Source organism: Bos indicus, chromosome 16, assembly GCF_029378745.1.
Source record: "Bos indicus isolate NIAB-ARS_2022 breed Sahiwal x Tharparkar chromosome 16, NIAB-ARS_B.indTharparkar_mat_pri_1.0, whole genome shotgun sequence".
Classification (NCBI taxonomy): domain Eukaryota; kingdom Metazoa; phylum Chordata; class Mammalia; order Artiodactyla; family Bovidae; genus Bos; species Bos indicus.
Window position 1 is genome coordinate 47,541,646 of NC_091775.1, and position 16,771 is coordinate 47,558,416.

At 45.8% G+C, this 16,771-nt stretch overlaps 1 protein-coding gene across 3 annotated transcripts in view; it reads left to right on the forward strand.

Moving 5' to 3' along the window:
• Nucleotides 1–8,200: 8,200 nt before the first annotated feature.
• DNAJC11 (DnaJ heat shock protein family (Hsp40) member C11) overlaps nt 8,201–16,771 on the forward strand; it is a 70,480-nt gene continuing 61,909 nt past the window's right edge. For all 3 annotated transcript variants that reach the window (XM_019976429.2, XM_070768280.1, XM_070768278.1), the window contains exon 1: nt 8,201–8,353. In XM_019976429.2, the coding sequence (XP_019831988.2) occupies nt 8,282–8,353 (72 nt within the window). In that variant the 5' untranslated portion in view covers nt 8,201–8,281. The remainder of the gene's footprint in view (nt 8,354–16,771) is intronic.

The window sequence follows — 16,771 nt, forward strand, 5'->3', positions numbered from 1 at the left end:
TGATTGCTGTAGCCAAAACTTCCAAAACTATGTTGAATAGTAATGGTGAAAGTGGGCACCCTTGTCTTGTTCCTGACTTTAGAGGAAATGCTTTCAATTTTTCACCATTGAGGATAATGTTTGCTGTGGGTTTCTCATATATAGCTTTTATTATGTTGAGGTATGTTCCTTCTATTCTGCAGGCAGATTCTTTACCAGCTGAGCCACAAGGGAAGCCCAAGAATATTGGAGTGGGTAGCCTATCCCTTCTCCAGGAGATCTTCCCTACCCAAGAGTCGAATCAGGCTCTCCTGCATTGCAGGAGGATTCTTTACCAACTGAGTTCTCAGGGAAGCCATGATATCACTAAGCAGCTGAGAAAACAGATTGGAATGGAACCCTAGCTGGGAACTTATGGATTAGGACAGATGAACACATAGGCACTGAGGACCTGAAGATGCAAACAGCAGGAAACACCAGTAAGTTCCCCTGCTACTGCTAAGTCACTTCAGTCATGTCCGACTCTGTGCAATCCCATAGACAGCAGCCCACCAGGCTCCCCCGTCCCTGGGATTCTCCAGGCAAGAACACTGGAGTGGGTTGCCATTGCCTTCTCCGAAGTTCCCCTAGGCACAACAAATGGATAACACTGTAGACAGAACACCGAGTTCCCAAGACAGAAGCTCTGAACCAGAGACTTTGAAGATGCCTGTGCATGCGTGCTAAGTTGTTTTAGTCGTGTCTGACTCTTTGAGACCCTATGGACTGTAGCCTGCCAGGCTCCTCTGTCCATAGGATTCTCTGGGCAAGAATACTGGAGTGTGCTGCCACGCCCTCCTCCAGGGGATCTTCCCAGCCCAGGGACTGAACCTTCATCTCTTATGTCTACCTGCACTGGCAGGTGGGTTCTTTACCACTAAGGCCACCTGGGAAGCCCTGAAGATGCATACTTTTAAAATATATATATATATATTTTTTAAATTTCATTACTTACTTGGCTGCACCGGATCTTAGCTGCAGCATGCAGCATATTTAGTTGCAGCATGCGAACATTTTGTTTGTGGCATGTGGATCCTAGTTCCCTGACCAGGGATCGAACCCCCAGTCCCTGAAGTTGAAGGGTGGAGTCTTAGCCCCTGGACCACCAGTGAAGTCCCTGGAGATGCATACTTTGATGGGATGGTGAGGTCTAAAACTGCAGAGTCCCAAGGCGTCCCATCTGTTTGCACCACCTGCCACCCCTACCAAGGCTGCCTCTGGGGTCAGGCTCTGCAAGCCACTCAGCCACTATCTCATTCAAGCAGGTATGGCTCTTCCTCTGCCTGACTCAACCCTCCTACAATTATCATCTTGGATAAAGAGGAAAATGACAAGTCACTTAAATGCTAAGGGAAAAGATAACATCAAGAAAATTTAATTCTTGAGTGCCCGCAGATTCTCCCTTCTTTTCCCCAGCTAAGGATTTTTTTTCCTCCTTAACTCCGCTTAACGAGGTTATCAGAGCTCATGAGAGGAAACGGAAAGCTGACTATGAATAGCTGGCAAGCAAGCAACAACATCCCCATCCAGGCTCAGTGACAAGAGAATAACCGAAAAAGTACAGGTGACTTTTCCTTATGAATTATAGAGATAGGGGTGTAGATTCAGACTGTTCACCTCATCTCTCCAGAGCATCTCTCAGGAAAAGGGTGAAACCGAGTGGGGCCCTCTGGGGCCCCTGGGCTTGGAGGCCTTTTAGGTCCCCTGTTTCTTGTAGGCAAGATTCCAGCTGCCATGACCTTCCTTGAATCCCAAAGGGCAGATTCAAACAGCTGCTAATCAAGAGAGGTGTACATGCTAAGTCATTCAGTCATGTCTGACTCTTTGCCACCCCATGGACTGTAACCTGCCAGGCTCCTCTGCCCATGGGATTCTCTGGGCAAGAATACTGGAGTTGGTTACCATTTCCATCTCCAGGGGATCTTCCTGATCCAGGAAGATCTTCAATTGTGCCTCCTAGTTTGGCCACCTGCTGTGAAGAGCCAACTCACTGGAAAAGCCCCTGGTGCTGGGAAAGATTGAAGGCAGGAGGAGAAGGCAGTGACAGAGGATGAGATGGCTGGATGGCATCATCAACTCAACTGACATGAATCTGAGCAAACTCTGAGAGATGGTGAAGGACAGAGAAGCCTGGAGTGCTGCAGTCCATGGGGTCTCAAAGAGTCACAACTTACCGACTGAACAACAACATGGGCACTTGGGTTCTTTACCACTAGTGCCATCTAGGAAGCCCAATAGGGAGAGGAGCAGCCAAGAAATCACTGGAGGCAAGATGAAAGGGACCAGAGAAGCTCATCAAGATTAGGACACCCACCACCTGAGACCCTGCACACATCCTGATCCTGTCAGCAATCTCCTCCTAAACTCCTCACCAAACTCTCCTGGGTTGAGACACATCATTTTCCAGAGCAAGAACCTGCTGTGTCTCTCTTTGCCTGGCAAAGTGATAAATCTATTCTTTTCCACTTCATTCAAAACCCTGAGATTTGATTTGGCCCCAGTATACAGGGAGGCTGAGCTTTTAGTATCAAGGGGAAGGATTATAGTGTTTCTAGTTGAGGTTGCCAGAGTAAGTTAAATTTGAATTTCAGATAAACAATAAATTGTGTTTAGTATATAGGCTTTCCTGGTGGCTCAACAGTAAAAATCCACCTGTACTGCAGGAGACTCGGGAGTCATGGGTTCAATCCCTGGGTCAGAAAGATCCCCTGGAGTAGAGTATGGCAACCCACTTCAGTATTCTTGCCAGGAAAATCCCACGGACAGAAGAACCTGGCAGGCTACAGTCCTCAGTTCAGTTCAGTTCAGTTCAGTCGCTCAGTCGTGTCCGACTCTTTGCAACCCCATGAATCGCAGCATGCCAGGCCTCCCTGTCCATCACCAACTCCTGAAGTTCACTCAAACTCACGCCCATCGAGTCGGTGATGCCATCCAGCCATCTCATCCTCTGTCGTCCCTTTCTCCTCCTGTCCCCAATCCCTCCCAGCATCAGGGTCTTTTCCAATGAGTCAACTCTTCGCATGAGGTGGCCAAAGTACTGGAGTTTCAGCTTTAGCATCATTCCTTCCAAAGAAATCCCACGGCTGATCTCCTTCAGAATGGACTGGTTGGATCTCTTTGCAGTCCAAGGGACTCTCAAGAGTCTTCTCCAACACCACAGTTCAAAAGCATCAATTCTTCGGCACTCAGCTTTCTTCACAGTCCAACTCTCACATCCATACCTGACCACTGGAAAAACCATAGCCTTGACTAGACGAACCTTTGTTGGCAAAGTAATGTCTCTGCTTTTGAATATGCTATCTAGGTTGGTCATAATTTTCCTTTCAAGGAGTAAGCGTCTTTTAATTTCATGGCTGCAGTCACCATCTGCAGTGATTTTGGAGCCCCCATAAAATAAAGTTTCCACTTTATTTAAACTGACACTGTTTCCACTGTTTCCCCATCTATTTCCCATGAAGTGATGGGACCAGATGCCATGATCTTCGTTTTCTGAATGTTGAGCTTTAAGCCAACTTTTTCACTCTCCTCTTTCACTTTCATCAAGAGGCTCTTTAGTTCCTCTTCACTTCCTGCCATAAGGGTGGTGTCATCTGCATATCTGAGGTTATTGATATTTCTCCCGGCAATCTTGATTCCAGCTTGTGCTTCTTCCAGCCCAGTGTTTCTCATGATGTACTCTGCATAGAAGTTAAATAAGCAGGGTGACAATATACAAACTTGATGTACTCCTTTTCCTATTTGGAACCAGTGTGTTGTTCCATGTCCAGTTCTAACTGTTGCTTCCTGACCTGCATATAGGTTTCTCAAGAGGCAGGTCAGGTGGTCTGGTATTTCATCTCTTTCAGAATTTTCCACAGTTTATTGTGATCCACACAGTCAAAGGCTTTGGCATAGTCAAGAAAGCAGAAATAGATGTTTTTCTGGAACTCTCTTGCTTTTTCCATGATCCAGCAGATGTTGGCAATTTGGTCTCTGGTTCCTCTGCCTTTTCTAAAACCAGCTTGAACATCTGGAAATTCACGGTTCACGTATTGCTGAAGCCTGGCTTGGAGAATTTTGAGCATTACTTTACTAGCATGTGAGATGAGTGCAATTGTATGGTAGTTTGAGCATTCTTTGGCATTGCCTTTCTTTGGGATTGGAATGAAAACTGACCTTTTCCAGTCCTGTGGCCACTGCTGAGTTTTCCAAATTTGAGTGCAGCACTTTCAGAGCATCATCTTTCAGGATTTGAAATAGCTCAACTGGAATTCCATCACCTCCACTAGCTTTGTTCATAGTGATGCTTTCTAAGGCCCACTTGACTTCACATTCCAGGATGTCTGGCTCTAGGTGAGTGATCACACCATTGTGATTATCTGGGTTGTGAAGATCTTTTTTGTACAGTTCTGTGTATTCTTGCCACCTCTTCTTAATACCTTCTGCTTCTGTTAGGTCCATACCATTTCTGTCCTTTATCAAGCCCATCTTTGCATGAAATGTTCCCTTGGTATCTCTAATTTTCTTGAAGCGATCTCTAGTCTTTCCCATTCTGTTGTTTTCCTCTATTTCTTTGCATTGATCACTGAGGAAGGCTTTCTTATCTCTTCTTGCTATTCTTCAGTCCTCAGGGTCTCAATTTGTTTAGTATATGTGTGTGCCCGGTGCAATACTACTGACAAGTATTCATTGTTTACCTGAAATTCAGATTTAATGAGCATCCTATACTTCACCTCACAACCCTAATCCTACATGCTAGATGCAAGGCCTGGGGTCGAGTCTTTAAATAAAAGAAACTTCCTGGATGGCTCAGAGAAGCCAGATGATCTGGGGTCACTCTGAACATGATGATGGTAGAAGTAATTATCCTTATGGTTACTGTTAAGATGAGAGAATTCAATAACAGTTATGAAAACTCACAACTCAGGTTGGGATTTGAATCCAGTCAAGACTCAGATTTGGGACTGGAACCCACTGTCTTTTTATTAAAATCACATACCTGCTGTGAGGACTTAATGAAGCTCTTTAAGTCTTTATGTCTCCATGCAAAAGGAATTCAACAAGAGGCAAAGTGATAGGTAAGAAGTGGATTTATCTAGAGAGAGACATGTTCCAGAGACAGAATGCAGTCTGTCTCAAAAGGCAAGAGTGAGCCTGGGAGAAACACACTGTACAGACAGAGTGTGGGCCGCTCTCAGAAGGTGGGAGACCCCCAAATATGCGGCAGTTAGTTTTTAGTGGGCTGGCTTCCCAGGTGGCTCAGTGGTAAAGAATCCGCCTGCCAATGCAGGTGGATGTGGTTCAATTCCTGGGTCAGGAAGATCCCTGGGGAGGGCACAGCAACTCACTCCAGTATTCTTGCCTGGAGAGTCCCATGGACAGAGGAGCCTGGCAGGCTACTGTCCACGGGGTTGCACAGAGTCAGACACGACTTAGTCACTGATGAGTGAGAGGATTATTCCAACTATTTGGGGGAAGGGGCGGGGATTTCTAGGAATTGAGCCACCACCTGGGTCAGGAAGATCCTCTACAGAAGGGAATGGCTACCCACTCCAGTATTCTCAACTGGAAAAGTCCATGGATGGGAGCCTGGTGAGCTACAGTGCACTCGGTCACAAAAAGTCTGACACGACTGAGCAACCAACACTGTTCGATCTGTCATGGCACCTGTGGGTGTGTCACTTAGCTAATGAATTACAACGAGCATATAATGAGGCTCAAGTTCCACTGGAAGTTGACTCTTCCACCATTTTGGATATAATTAGTTCCGACCAGATCTTGGTATATCCCCAACAGCAATCATTCTTTTAAAGGTTGTGTGACCTTCCCTGGTGGTTCAGTGGTTAAGACTTCACCTTCCAGTTCAGGGGTTGAGGGTTCAATCTCTGATGGGGGCCCTAAGATCCCATATGCCTTGGGGCCAGGAAACCGAACATAAAACAAACAGAAGCAATATTCTAACAAATTCAAGAAAGACTTTTAAAAAATTAAAATATAAAGATTATGTCCTCTACCCTTCCCCCATTTCAATTTTATATACATATATAATAATACACACACATAGTCATATAGTTATAGGAGCATATTACATAAGTATTGGTATATTAGGCTTTGCAACTAAGTGACAAATTGCTTTGTGACTTTACCCAATCAAAGGAAAACTAAAGTGCAAGGCAGTGAGTTAATGTGACTGAGTTTTGTCACTTGCTCTGGCATGAGTAGTTTGTTGGATGTGTGTGTTAACTTATAAATTTGTACATCTTTCAGTTTTCATTATTTTGCCCATCAGAGATTATGGTTTTTGGAGGAGAGAAACAAGAGAGCCAATCTCCGAAGTCAATATATGCTTGAGCCTGTAGTGTATCTAAGTTTATTTCTTATTTGTCACAATCACTTTCCAAGTTACTTTCCAAGTAACCAAGTAACACAAAATACCGTGGGCCCAAGAGAGGACAAAAGCACAGAGCATCCCTGAGTCACTATTTATTTTGTTTGAGTGGTGATAAAAACCAGGTCATTCTCAATCATACCAACACCGACCTGGGCGTTCTGAGACATATGCTGTGTTCCGTTTGTGTAATTCCTAGAGGCAGTGTTTTCCAAAGCAGAGGAAAGATGGCAAAGAGCTCCTCTACCCAACTGAGCATTATAGCCCAATTAATGTCTACAAACAGGAGGAAAAAAGGAATATCACAACATTCTAGTTTTCCCCCCAGCCTCTCGATAAGACATTCTTAAAAACCAGCAAATGTCAGTGTGCAGTTTAGCCCTAATCACTGCTCTGCAACGGAGAAAAAAGGAAAGATCATAACAAAAAAATTTCTGGACTAGCTGATGGAATATGAGTGTGTGTGAAAGAAAGCTATTGTGAGGAAATCTCACACAGATAAAGAAATAGGTCTTAATTTACAACTCTGGCTGACAGTTTGTTCCAGACTGACTCAACACTCCAGAATAACCAGTCTCAGCACACCTAAGTGACTCATGCCAAGAGAGCCTTAAGAGGGCTGGGCAACTTGCAAGGGACTGTACACAAGCCCAGATGATGCACATCTGGTCAAAAATTAGGAAGAGAAAGAAATCAACTTCTCAAATCCACAGACAGGTGTTTGGGGCTTCCCAGGAGACTGGCTTAGGAAGGGCAGCAAGGATGATTCTAAGTCAGTGGTTAGTTACAGAGCAAACATTACTGAGAATTAGCGAAGAATTGGTACAAGTCGGCATGAACCAAACAGGTGACAAGACCAGGGGCACTCTCTTGTCCACTTTATCTTGATAATTGGATCATTTAAAAGACATTTAAATTATTTAAATGATTGCAGAGACATCTTCAACAACGCACCACGTCACAGGCACAAGGTTGAAATCAATTCGACTCCAATGCTAAATCATAAGGTAGAAATTTACAAGAGAACAGCTCCAGGGTGGGGTCAGTAGATATACACGCCTGCCAGAAACAATTAGAGTGGAAACCCAATGGCTATGCGGGGGACCTGGGTTCGATCCCTGGGTTGGGAAGATACCCTGGAGAAGGGAAAGGTTACCCACTCCAGTATTCTGGCCTGGAGAACTCGATGGACTATATAGTCCCTGGGGTGGCAAAGAGTCAGACACGACTGAGCGACTTTCACTTTCACAATGGCTATAGCCTCGTCGTTTAAGCAGCAGAAAAACTGCCAGATGCTCCAAATATACGACAATAATAAATGAAAATGAGGGGGCCTGTCCCCTGGGCAGGGTTGTCAAGATGAAAGTGAAAGACCACTGGAGGAACACATGCCATTCTGGAAGCTTCCTGTGCAAAGACAAATCAGTATGTGGGGCCTCCAGTAGCCTCCCGTCGGAGGGGTACCGGGGTAAGGGTGGAGGTGGGGAGATGGCCACGTAGCCCAGTTGAGGCTATATTTGGGATTCGGATGTGCCCCGCACTGGACGCCGGCGGGGGAGACAGAGGGTGTCGCAAAGGTGTGTCTCCCCGGCGTCCAGACGTGACGACCCCCGGAAGTGACCGCAAACTCGCTGTCTCTAGCCAAGGCACAGCCCCAGGGTCCCCGGGCTCGGCTTTAGGTCCCCGGGCAACACGTGGAGGGACTGGGCCCGCCCTCGGCCGCGCCGGGGAGCAGGGCGCAGGCGCGCTCCTTCCGGGCTGCGCGGAGGCGGCGCGACTCCAGGCCGCCAGGGGCCGCTGTGGGGCAGCCTCGCCGGCTCGCGCTATCTGAGCCGCGGACCGTCAGTCCCTCTTGAGCACGGCCTTGCAGGTTTGGCGGGGTGAAAGGTTGCGAAGATGGCGACGGCCTTGAGCGAGGAGGAGCTGGACAATGAAGACTATTACTCGTTGCTGAACGTGCGCAGGGAGGTGAGGCCTGCGGCGGGCCGCCGTCCGGACCGAGGCCGGGCCAGGTCGTTCAGGCGGGGCCGGGCTGGCAGCGACCGCCCCGTTCCCTCCTCGGGCGGCCGGACCCTGGCGGGGAGGCCGCGTGACCCCGGCTGACGTGCGCGATCGCTGGCCGGCCAGACTGTCCCCACCGCCCTGACCCTTGCGCCGGGGGTATCTTATCTGGCCTCTCCCCCAGCTCTCCGCGGCCGGTTTGCCGTGTGCACTGTGTCCCGGCAAAGCCAGAGGGCCCCGCGCCCCCTGGGGGAAACAGGGTCCCGAGGTGAAGGTGGAATGGGGAATCCAAGTCCTCCAGGACCAGTTGCCACACTCGGCTCACACACCCGCCTAGGCCGAGGGGCTGTGTCATCGTACCGCAGCCGGCAGGATGGGAAACGGAGTCCCAGGCGCCAAGGTCAAAGCCACCAGGGAACCTCCCCAGGGGTCTGTCCGGTCCCCAAGTCTTCCACGGGGACATCCCGCCTCTGAAGTGAGTCCAGGCTCAGAGGCACGTGTCTTGTGTCCTCCTTCTTCCTGAGCGGCTTCCAGAAATGGAAGAAAGAGTCTCTTGGACAAATAGCCTCCATTCGGAGGCCCAGGTTAGGAATAAACTCAGGAATAAGCGAAGAAGAGTTGACGCCACCACTTGCACCCGCGTTTCCAGACGCCAAGTGCTTATCCCTCGTTTCCTCACAGATTGAAAGATAACACTAGAGAGCCTCACATGGTGTCCTGGACATAGTGGGGTTCCAATTAAATTTCCTTTCTTGTTGACAAGTACATTTGAGGTCAGCGTGAAGGGCAGAGAGGCTTCCAAGGTCAGGTCATGTTCATGAAGTGAACTCTTTCTCTCTAAACTGCTAGGTAGGGTCTTCCCAGCCCGACCATAGGATCTCTGATTCTGGCTCAGATTTTCCATTGATCAGAAGTAGCCTCATTTGGCTGTCCTTGGCAAAACTGATCAGGCTGTTATGTCAGTGAGCTCAGGTCTGCGTGATGTTAATAATAGCTAATGTTCTGTGAGTGCTCACTTTGTGCAGGGCCACAGTGCTGAATGGACACTTTGTTTTATGTTATTGCAGTTAATTACCGTATTAGCCTTTAAGGTAGGCATTCAGAGAGTTCTTGATTGATATCTGAGGAAACTGAACCATAGAGAGATTAAGTAACTTGCCCAAAGCCACACCACTAGGAATTGCAAGAGCCTAGATTCACCCCTGGGCAGTCTGACTCTGAAGCCGCAGTTCTTGACCTCTGTGCTGTACTGCCTGGCTTACCACTCCTCAGACTCCAGAGCTGCTGGACTCTTTGGGCACTCCAGGTGGGAATTCCTTAAATGTGTTAGTCACTGTTTACCGTGGAAACATCCAGTGAAATATTTTAGTGAATTTCAGATCTTGTTAGGTTGCAGTAGGGTCACCTAGAGATTCTTGGAACGAGTCATTGGTGAGGCTTCTTTGGCCTCTGTTTCTTTCCCTTTGAATGGAGCTGTCTGGCTCATTATTCTTTTTCTCCAGTTCTTAGAAGTGGTAAATGAAACCAGCTTTTCTGAAATCAGCCTTTCTTACCACTCATTTATAGTTTGCCTGGGGAAAGATACTAATACCTGTTCACTGAATCTTGCATGCAAGTCACTTCAGTCGTGTCCGACTCTTTGCAACCCTGTGGGCCATAGCCCACCAGACTCCTCTATCCATGGGATTCTCCAGGCAAGAATACTGGAGTAGGTTGCCATACCCTCCTCCAGGGGATCTTCCCCACCCAGAGATCAAACCCACTTCTCCTACATCTGCTTTGGCAGTTGGGTTCTTTACCGCTAGTGCCACCTAGAAAGCCCCTAGAATCTTGCTGCCGCTGCTGCTGCTGCTAAGTCGCTTCAGTCGTGTCCTACTCTGTGCGACCCCATAGACGGCAGCCCATCAGGCTCCCCCGTCCCTGGGATTCTCCAGACAAGAACACTGGAGTGGGTTGCCATTTCCTTCTCCAATGCATGAAAGTGAAAAGTGAAAGGGAAGTTGTTCAGTCGTGTCCGACTCCTAGCGACCCCATAGACTGCAGCCTACCAGGCTCCTCTGTCCATGGGATTTGCCAGACAAGAGTACTGGAGTAGGGTGCCATTGCCTGGAATCTTAAGTGGCTGCAAATGATCAAAAAGGTCTAGAGTAGTAAGCTTGGCTGAAGTCCTAGGTAAATATTTGTCAGAGGTATACCTTGAAATTGCCAGAGTGTTGGGACTTGTCATTGTTATTAGGCTGATGGGTGAAAGTCAAAGAAGTATTTCTTTAGAAATTTCACTTCTCCGGAACAGTGAAGTCACCTCCCACATTTCTGGCTGTAGGTGAAAGTCCTGTGAAACAAGTCCTCTGGCTTAAATCATTTTGTGTTGCTGCTGCTAACAAACTCAGTATAGAACACCATCCTCTGTGGTGTGATTTTCCAGGGTTCCATTAGAAAAGAAGCTCGGAAAGTGATCTCTGGACTTGATTTTAACTAAGATTTTTTGGTGAAATTAGAAATCAACCTGAAGTTGAAAGACCATGATTTAGCTGAAGATTAGAGAAGAAAATAGAAGTAATCTTTATCTTACACGTGTGGTCAAAAGAAGGTAATAACCCTGTTGATGTGTCAGGTCTACAGCTTGATGGCATTGAAGTGTAACTAGGAGGCAAGGTCCTCTTCCCACCAGCACCCCAGAGCGCTTTCAGAAGTCTCATGTTCAGGAGGTTCGTGACTTTCTGCCAAGAATCTCAGATGGAAGCAAGCTGAACCCAAACCAGGGAACTCTAATTAATAAAGTTTTAAATTTATAAGCATGATACATGATGATAACAAATGGAGTAATACAGAAATGTCTGAAATCTGCGTAAGAATCTCCCTTGCCATGTTTTAAACTTTAAAATATCCCCTTTAAATTGTATCGCAGAGAGTGAAGTAGGCAGCTAGATAAAACTTGGATGATCTTTACTAATTCCCTTTCTCTAGTGTTCCTACATTGTCTGTCTGCAGAGTGGAGTAGTTATCTGCCTGCCACACGTTGAGGGGAGGGAATAATTTATCATTAACTAGGCATATTGAAACTGGATTGGCATCTCTGGTTTACGTAGCCATATGCACCATCAGAGGCCCAAACTCTGATCTGAGATTTCTGAGATGATTTTCCAAAATTTATTTGGAGAAAGGATTCCTGAAGAATTAGTGAAATTTTCTTGATGTACATACTTTTTATCGACATTATAATTGACACATTTTAAACCTAATTTATTCCTAAATAATTGAGTTTAACTCCTACTTTAACCAGTGTTGTAGTTGAAAGAGTTTCATTTTTATGTATGTCAGTCAGCAATGTTTATAACCTGTTGTAAGATCTCTGGTCCCAATCAATTTTAGCCTTAAAGGAGCCAGTCTCCTTTTCAAGTTGTAGATACTTTTGTTAAGAAAAAAAAAACAGTCATTAAATAAAAAACAAACTCAAGTAGAAATGTCTTTTCTTGTAGCCCACATATGGAGATCAGTGTTCTGGAATCTTCATCCTTCCTTCCAAAGTAGCCATGAAACTGGAAGTGCAAAATCATCACCTAAATGGAAAGTTTTCCCAAAGTCCCTGCATTTTCATTCCTTCCCTGGTGTAGGGCATCTCATCCTCTCCACAGTTTTTGGTTGTCTGGGTTACTTTGGCTGCAGGTTACAGTCACAGAGTTGGGGCTGAAAAATCTGAGTTTGGACTGCAGACGAAAAGGCTAGAGCAAATGAGGAAGGTCTACCCGTCACAGCCAAGACTGACCTTGGGGGACAGTCACCCAACCCCCAACCAAGGTGGCAGGGCCATCCACAGAAATTGAATGTAAAAGGGTGGTAAGCCAGGGCACATGTAGGTACCTAAAGCCCTGAGGTACTTATCTAACCTGATGGGCAGGTGATTAGTCTTAATGAGGGATGTGAAGGTGAGTCTACAAAGGTTTTCTTTATCGAGTTTTCCATTTGCTGCCTTAGGTTCAAAGTCTGATAGTTACAACAGTGAACCCGCTTGTGCTGAGCAAGTAGTGTGAGCCTTGGTTGTCCAGAAACCTGACTTAGCCCAATGGTCACATTCCTAAGGCTGCCTGTCAGTGAAGAGGAGCATAGTCCTTAAGAGCAGGGCTTTCAGGCCACTCAGGCCCCCAAGGGTGACCTTGAACACGTCATTCAACCTCAGAGTCTCCTTTACTGATATGCAGCCAGACCATCCTGTGTTCGAATCCTAGTTTTACCCCCGGAAGGTGTGTGCCTCTAGGTAGCTAGTCGTTGAACCTTTTTGCTCTCTGTTTTTTTGGGAGCTTTTCTTGAAATGTAGGTAACAGATAAAAATGTATTAATATGAAGTACTCGCTCTGAGCCAGGGTGTTGTATATTGGAGCATGAGGCTATGTATAAAGTACCTGACGCATAAGTAGGTATTTGATTAATGATGTTTATTGTTACTACTTCTTGGATTTTGATAAACATGAGGTTTTGCTTGTTTGAAAAAGACATCCATGTACATAGAAGACTTTGGTCTGTCCCATCCAGGCTCAGTTTACTGTTGTAGTAATAAAAAAAAAAATAGTGCTAAGCATAATTTAAGATTTTATGCTAAGTATTAGGTTCTAAATTCCCAAAGCTTTCTTCTTTCTGTTCAAATTACTAAGTTTATTCTCTTCAGAAGACAGTTATCTGAACTCTTCCCGCAAGGTCATGCATTTGACTTGGGTGGCGGGAGGAGTGGTCCCCAGCAGCTGGGCTAAGCTTGAGAGTGGGGTGCAGAGCCATGGGGTGATTTAAAGAGACAGCGTCTGGGTTGGAAGCAGAGTGGGACCCACAGATCAAGTTGTTGTGAGCGGTCATCTTTGAAGGGACCAGGCAGAGAGGGCAGGGCCTGGCAGAGGTTCTGCTCCAGCGACAGCATGACAGCACTGGCGGTCAGGACGGTGACCGGTGGAGCTTTTGGGGGTCTTCCTGAGGTGAGGAGGGGGCCATTAGGGTACCCCTCAAGTTCCAGTGTCACCTCATACTGTGATTAGCAAACACCGCAAGGCTGAATTTTGAAATTGTTTTCTTTAATGAACCTTAAGCTAGTTACTACCTTTCTGCTTTGGGCATTTCAAACAATTGGGTCTTGAAATTTTAATGCTCTAGTTCTACATTATTGACCAAACTACCTCTCTTTTTTCTTTGTTTTTTTCTTAAAGGGAATTCAGTTGTAAGCTTTTCTATTTGCTGTGAGTTCAGTAAAACAATGGAGAGGAAACCATGGGACACACAAGCCACATGTTTTGCTTGGCTACGGAATTTTAAGAGTTTACTTTCATTAAACTTTCGTTTTAATTTCACTCGTGTATTTTATTTACACCCTACCATGTTCAAAGAGAGGATTTAAGACAGCTAACAGAGATGAGAAGACAAAATAGAAGAAATGTTTAAAAGGGGGCACCATCCAAAAGAAAAAAAGAAGACCACTGGGAATGTTACTGCTTCCGTGGCCCCTGTATTGTATGGGTCACGCTCCTTTGTGGAAGCTCTTGTGGTCTGATGGCTGCGGGCTGCTTGGCTCTTGGGCTTTTGGAACCACTTCTGCCTGCAGTGAGTGCACTGTGTTCCCACCCGGGTTTGCTGCGGCCAGAACATTCCTCAGTAGTAAAATGCCAACAGACATCAAACCACAAGAATCATGTGGGCATCGAGTGGGCAGGATGTAGCGGATGGGCACGGACCACAGACAGTATAAGGTCAGGTGTGTAGGGGAAAGAAGCCGAACCCTTGATGCAAGAGAGGATCTGAAGCGTGAGTTTTGACCCAGGAAGGAACTTGAGCTCATGGCCCTCAGATGCTGGCCTTTTTATTCACTCTTATGTCTCAAAGGCACCAAATAAACATACGGACATAACCAGGAAGAGAAATGAAGACAGAGTTGTACAGTGGTAGGAAAGTCTCTCCTGAGCCCTTGGAATGACCTTTAATCAAGAATCAGAATTTCTGCTCCTTTGGCCCGGTTCTCACGTGTTGTTGTCAGGAAGGGATTTGTCCTGAAGGATGGGAGCCCCGTCAGCCCCACAAACCTTAAAGGTGAAAAAAGGCCCTGCCTTTTTTTTTCCCCCAGTATTTAGAGTTCCTGTTCTTACCAATTCCCTAGTCCTGTTTTTGAAGTTACAATGCCGTCTTGAGGGTAAATTGTAAGTTTTTTCCTTCTGTGTTAAGGAGAACCTATGTAAGTTTTCTAAGGTTATTCCTAATTGTAGAATCTTGGAATTGTTTGCTCAACCTCCTGTTTAGCCTTTCTGATGCATTCATGATTTGATTTTTTCTCTCTAAAGCCCACCTTCTCAAAATGAGAGGTCCTAAATAAAGTGGTGGTAGGAAGCTGACTTCCAAAATCATGAGAAATAGAATGTGTGCGTCTGACCTCCATATGCAGCAAAGGTGGGCGTTAGGGAGGGACAGCTAGGATCGCTCACCTTGTATCTGGCATGTGAGGCACCTGTGAGTGTGTTGATGATTATTTGAAAAGGCCAAAGGTGAAGATGGAGTTTGAGAAGAGGTCAGTGGCTTAAAGAGCAAAGCCTTTGAAGTCTAGTCCAAGTTTGACTTTCTAGCCACCTGGGCTAAGTTCCTTAACCTCTCTGAACCTGTTTCTTCATCCATAAAATCCAGAGGATAATTTTACTGTTGTAGTGCTGTTGGGAGAATTAATCGAGAATGCATGTAAGTGCTTAGCATAGTAATGGGCACATTATTATGTAAAGTAAATGCCAGTATATTTTTATTAGTATCATGAGCATAAAAGTTAATAAGGAGTACTCTCACTGATTTGTAGGAGTTCTTCACAGAATTCGGATGAATCCTTTGACAGGTTAGTATAAATGTCCCCTCTCTGTAGTTTGCCTCTCCTCCTTGTAAATGTCTGCCAACCAAAGTTTGGTTTGAGCCAGGCTACACGAGTTCCAATTTCTAGCCAGCTTTTGGGTCAGGGATACATAATCAGGTAAATTTCTCCATCTCAGACAAGCCACTTAGTTAACCTTTTAGATATTCACTGTTTTTCTCTGAAATACGGGGGTTCTAACGCCAGTCTCCAGGCATTTTATGAGTATTCAAATGGAGGAAATACTGGTGATAGCACTTTGTTAGCTTTGCTCTGACCCTGCATCTCTGCCTTCTGGCCGTTACGATTACATGCTCGGATCACTTGCCTCCTGTGCCTGGCTGCCTCCCAATTTCATGCTCACCTGTGCATCCCAGTGAAAAGCCTCGGATGCTCTTTGATTTTTCTTCTCCAAGTAGTATTGAGTCCCTTCTCAGGTTCCCCACAGGTACTCAGTCCATGAATCCTCTCCACTCCAGCTGACTTTGACCCCCTCATTTCTATTTTCTTCAGGTCTCTTTGTTTTCACCTTTTGTCTGTTTCAGTCAAGCTGTACCAGTTAATATTAACACAGTACTGATCACGTTTCTGTAGCCAGAAGTCTTTTGTCACGTCCTATTTTTTATTGGATAAAGGTCAAATTCTTGGCTCTGTTTTTAAAGCCCCTTACAAATTAGATGTTTTCTATATTTTCTGCCCACTTTGTGCTGATGTTCTGTTTTCTTCCACTGCAAAGCAGGCTCCATGTGGGGTCAGGCACCGTGGTTGCCTGGCTCGCCACTGGGTTCCTAGCACTGTGGGCACATGACACATACCTGTCAGATGTTTGCCAAGTGAATGAGCAGGCGGGTGGATATCCGCGTTAATTTCTTGCCTACTTCCTGCCTTCTTCTTTGCCTTTAATAAGGCCAGTTTGTCAGTGTTCTGTCTCACCTGTTTCCTCGGGGCACTCTTTTCCCCTGAAATGCCCCAGCCTGTTGTCGATACTGAAACAAATTCAGTCTGCCTTTTGCATTATTTCAACACTACTGGCTCCATGAAGTTTTCTTTCCATTCTGACAGCGCTGAACTTAGGTCTTTTTTTTTTTTATGTGGACCATTTTTAAAGTCTTTATTGAATTTGTTACAATATCGTTTCTGTTTTAATGTGTTTTGGGGTAAAGCATGTGGGATCTTAGCTCCCTGACTGGAGGTCAAATGTGCACCCCCTGTGTTGGAAGGCGAAGTCTTAACCACTGGACACAATCAGGGAAGTCCCGTGTCTTCGTTATTGTTTAGTTAAATCCATGCATGGGGAGTTTTAGGGAATGGACACATGCACTTAGTTTATAATCTCTTTGAGGGCAGGGATGATGTACTTCTTCTGTATTTCTTGTGGTACTTAGAGCAGAGTTGACATTCAGTTAACGTGGTGGTTTGAAATGACGAAATATTTGCTAATGCCATACTCACCTTGTCCAGGTACATTTTACTTTGTGGGACACCTGTATTGAGGAACATGTTGCAGTTTTGGTGGCAGGTCATCC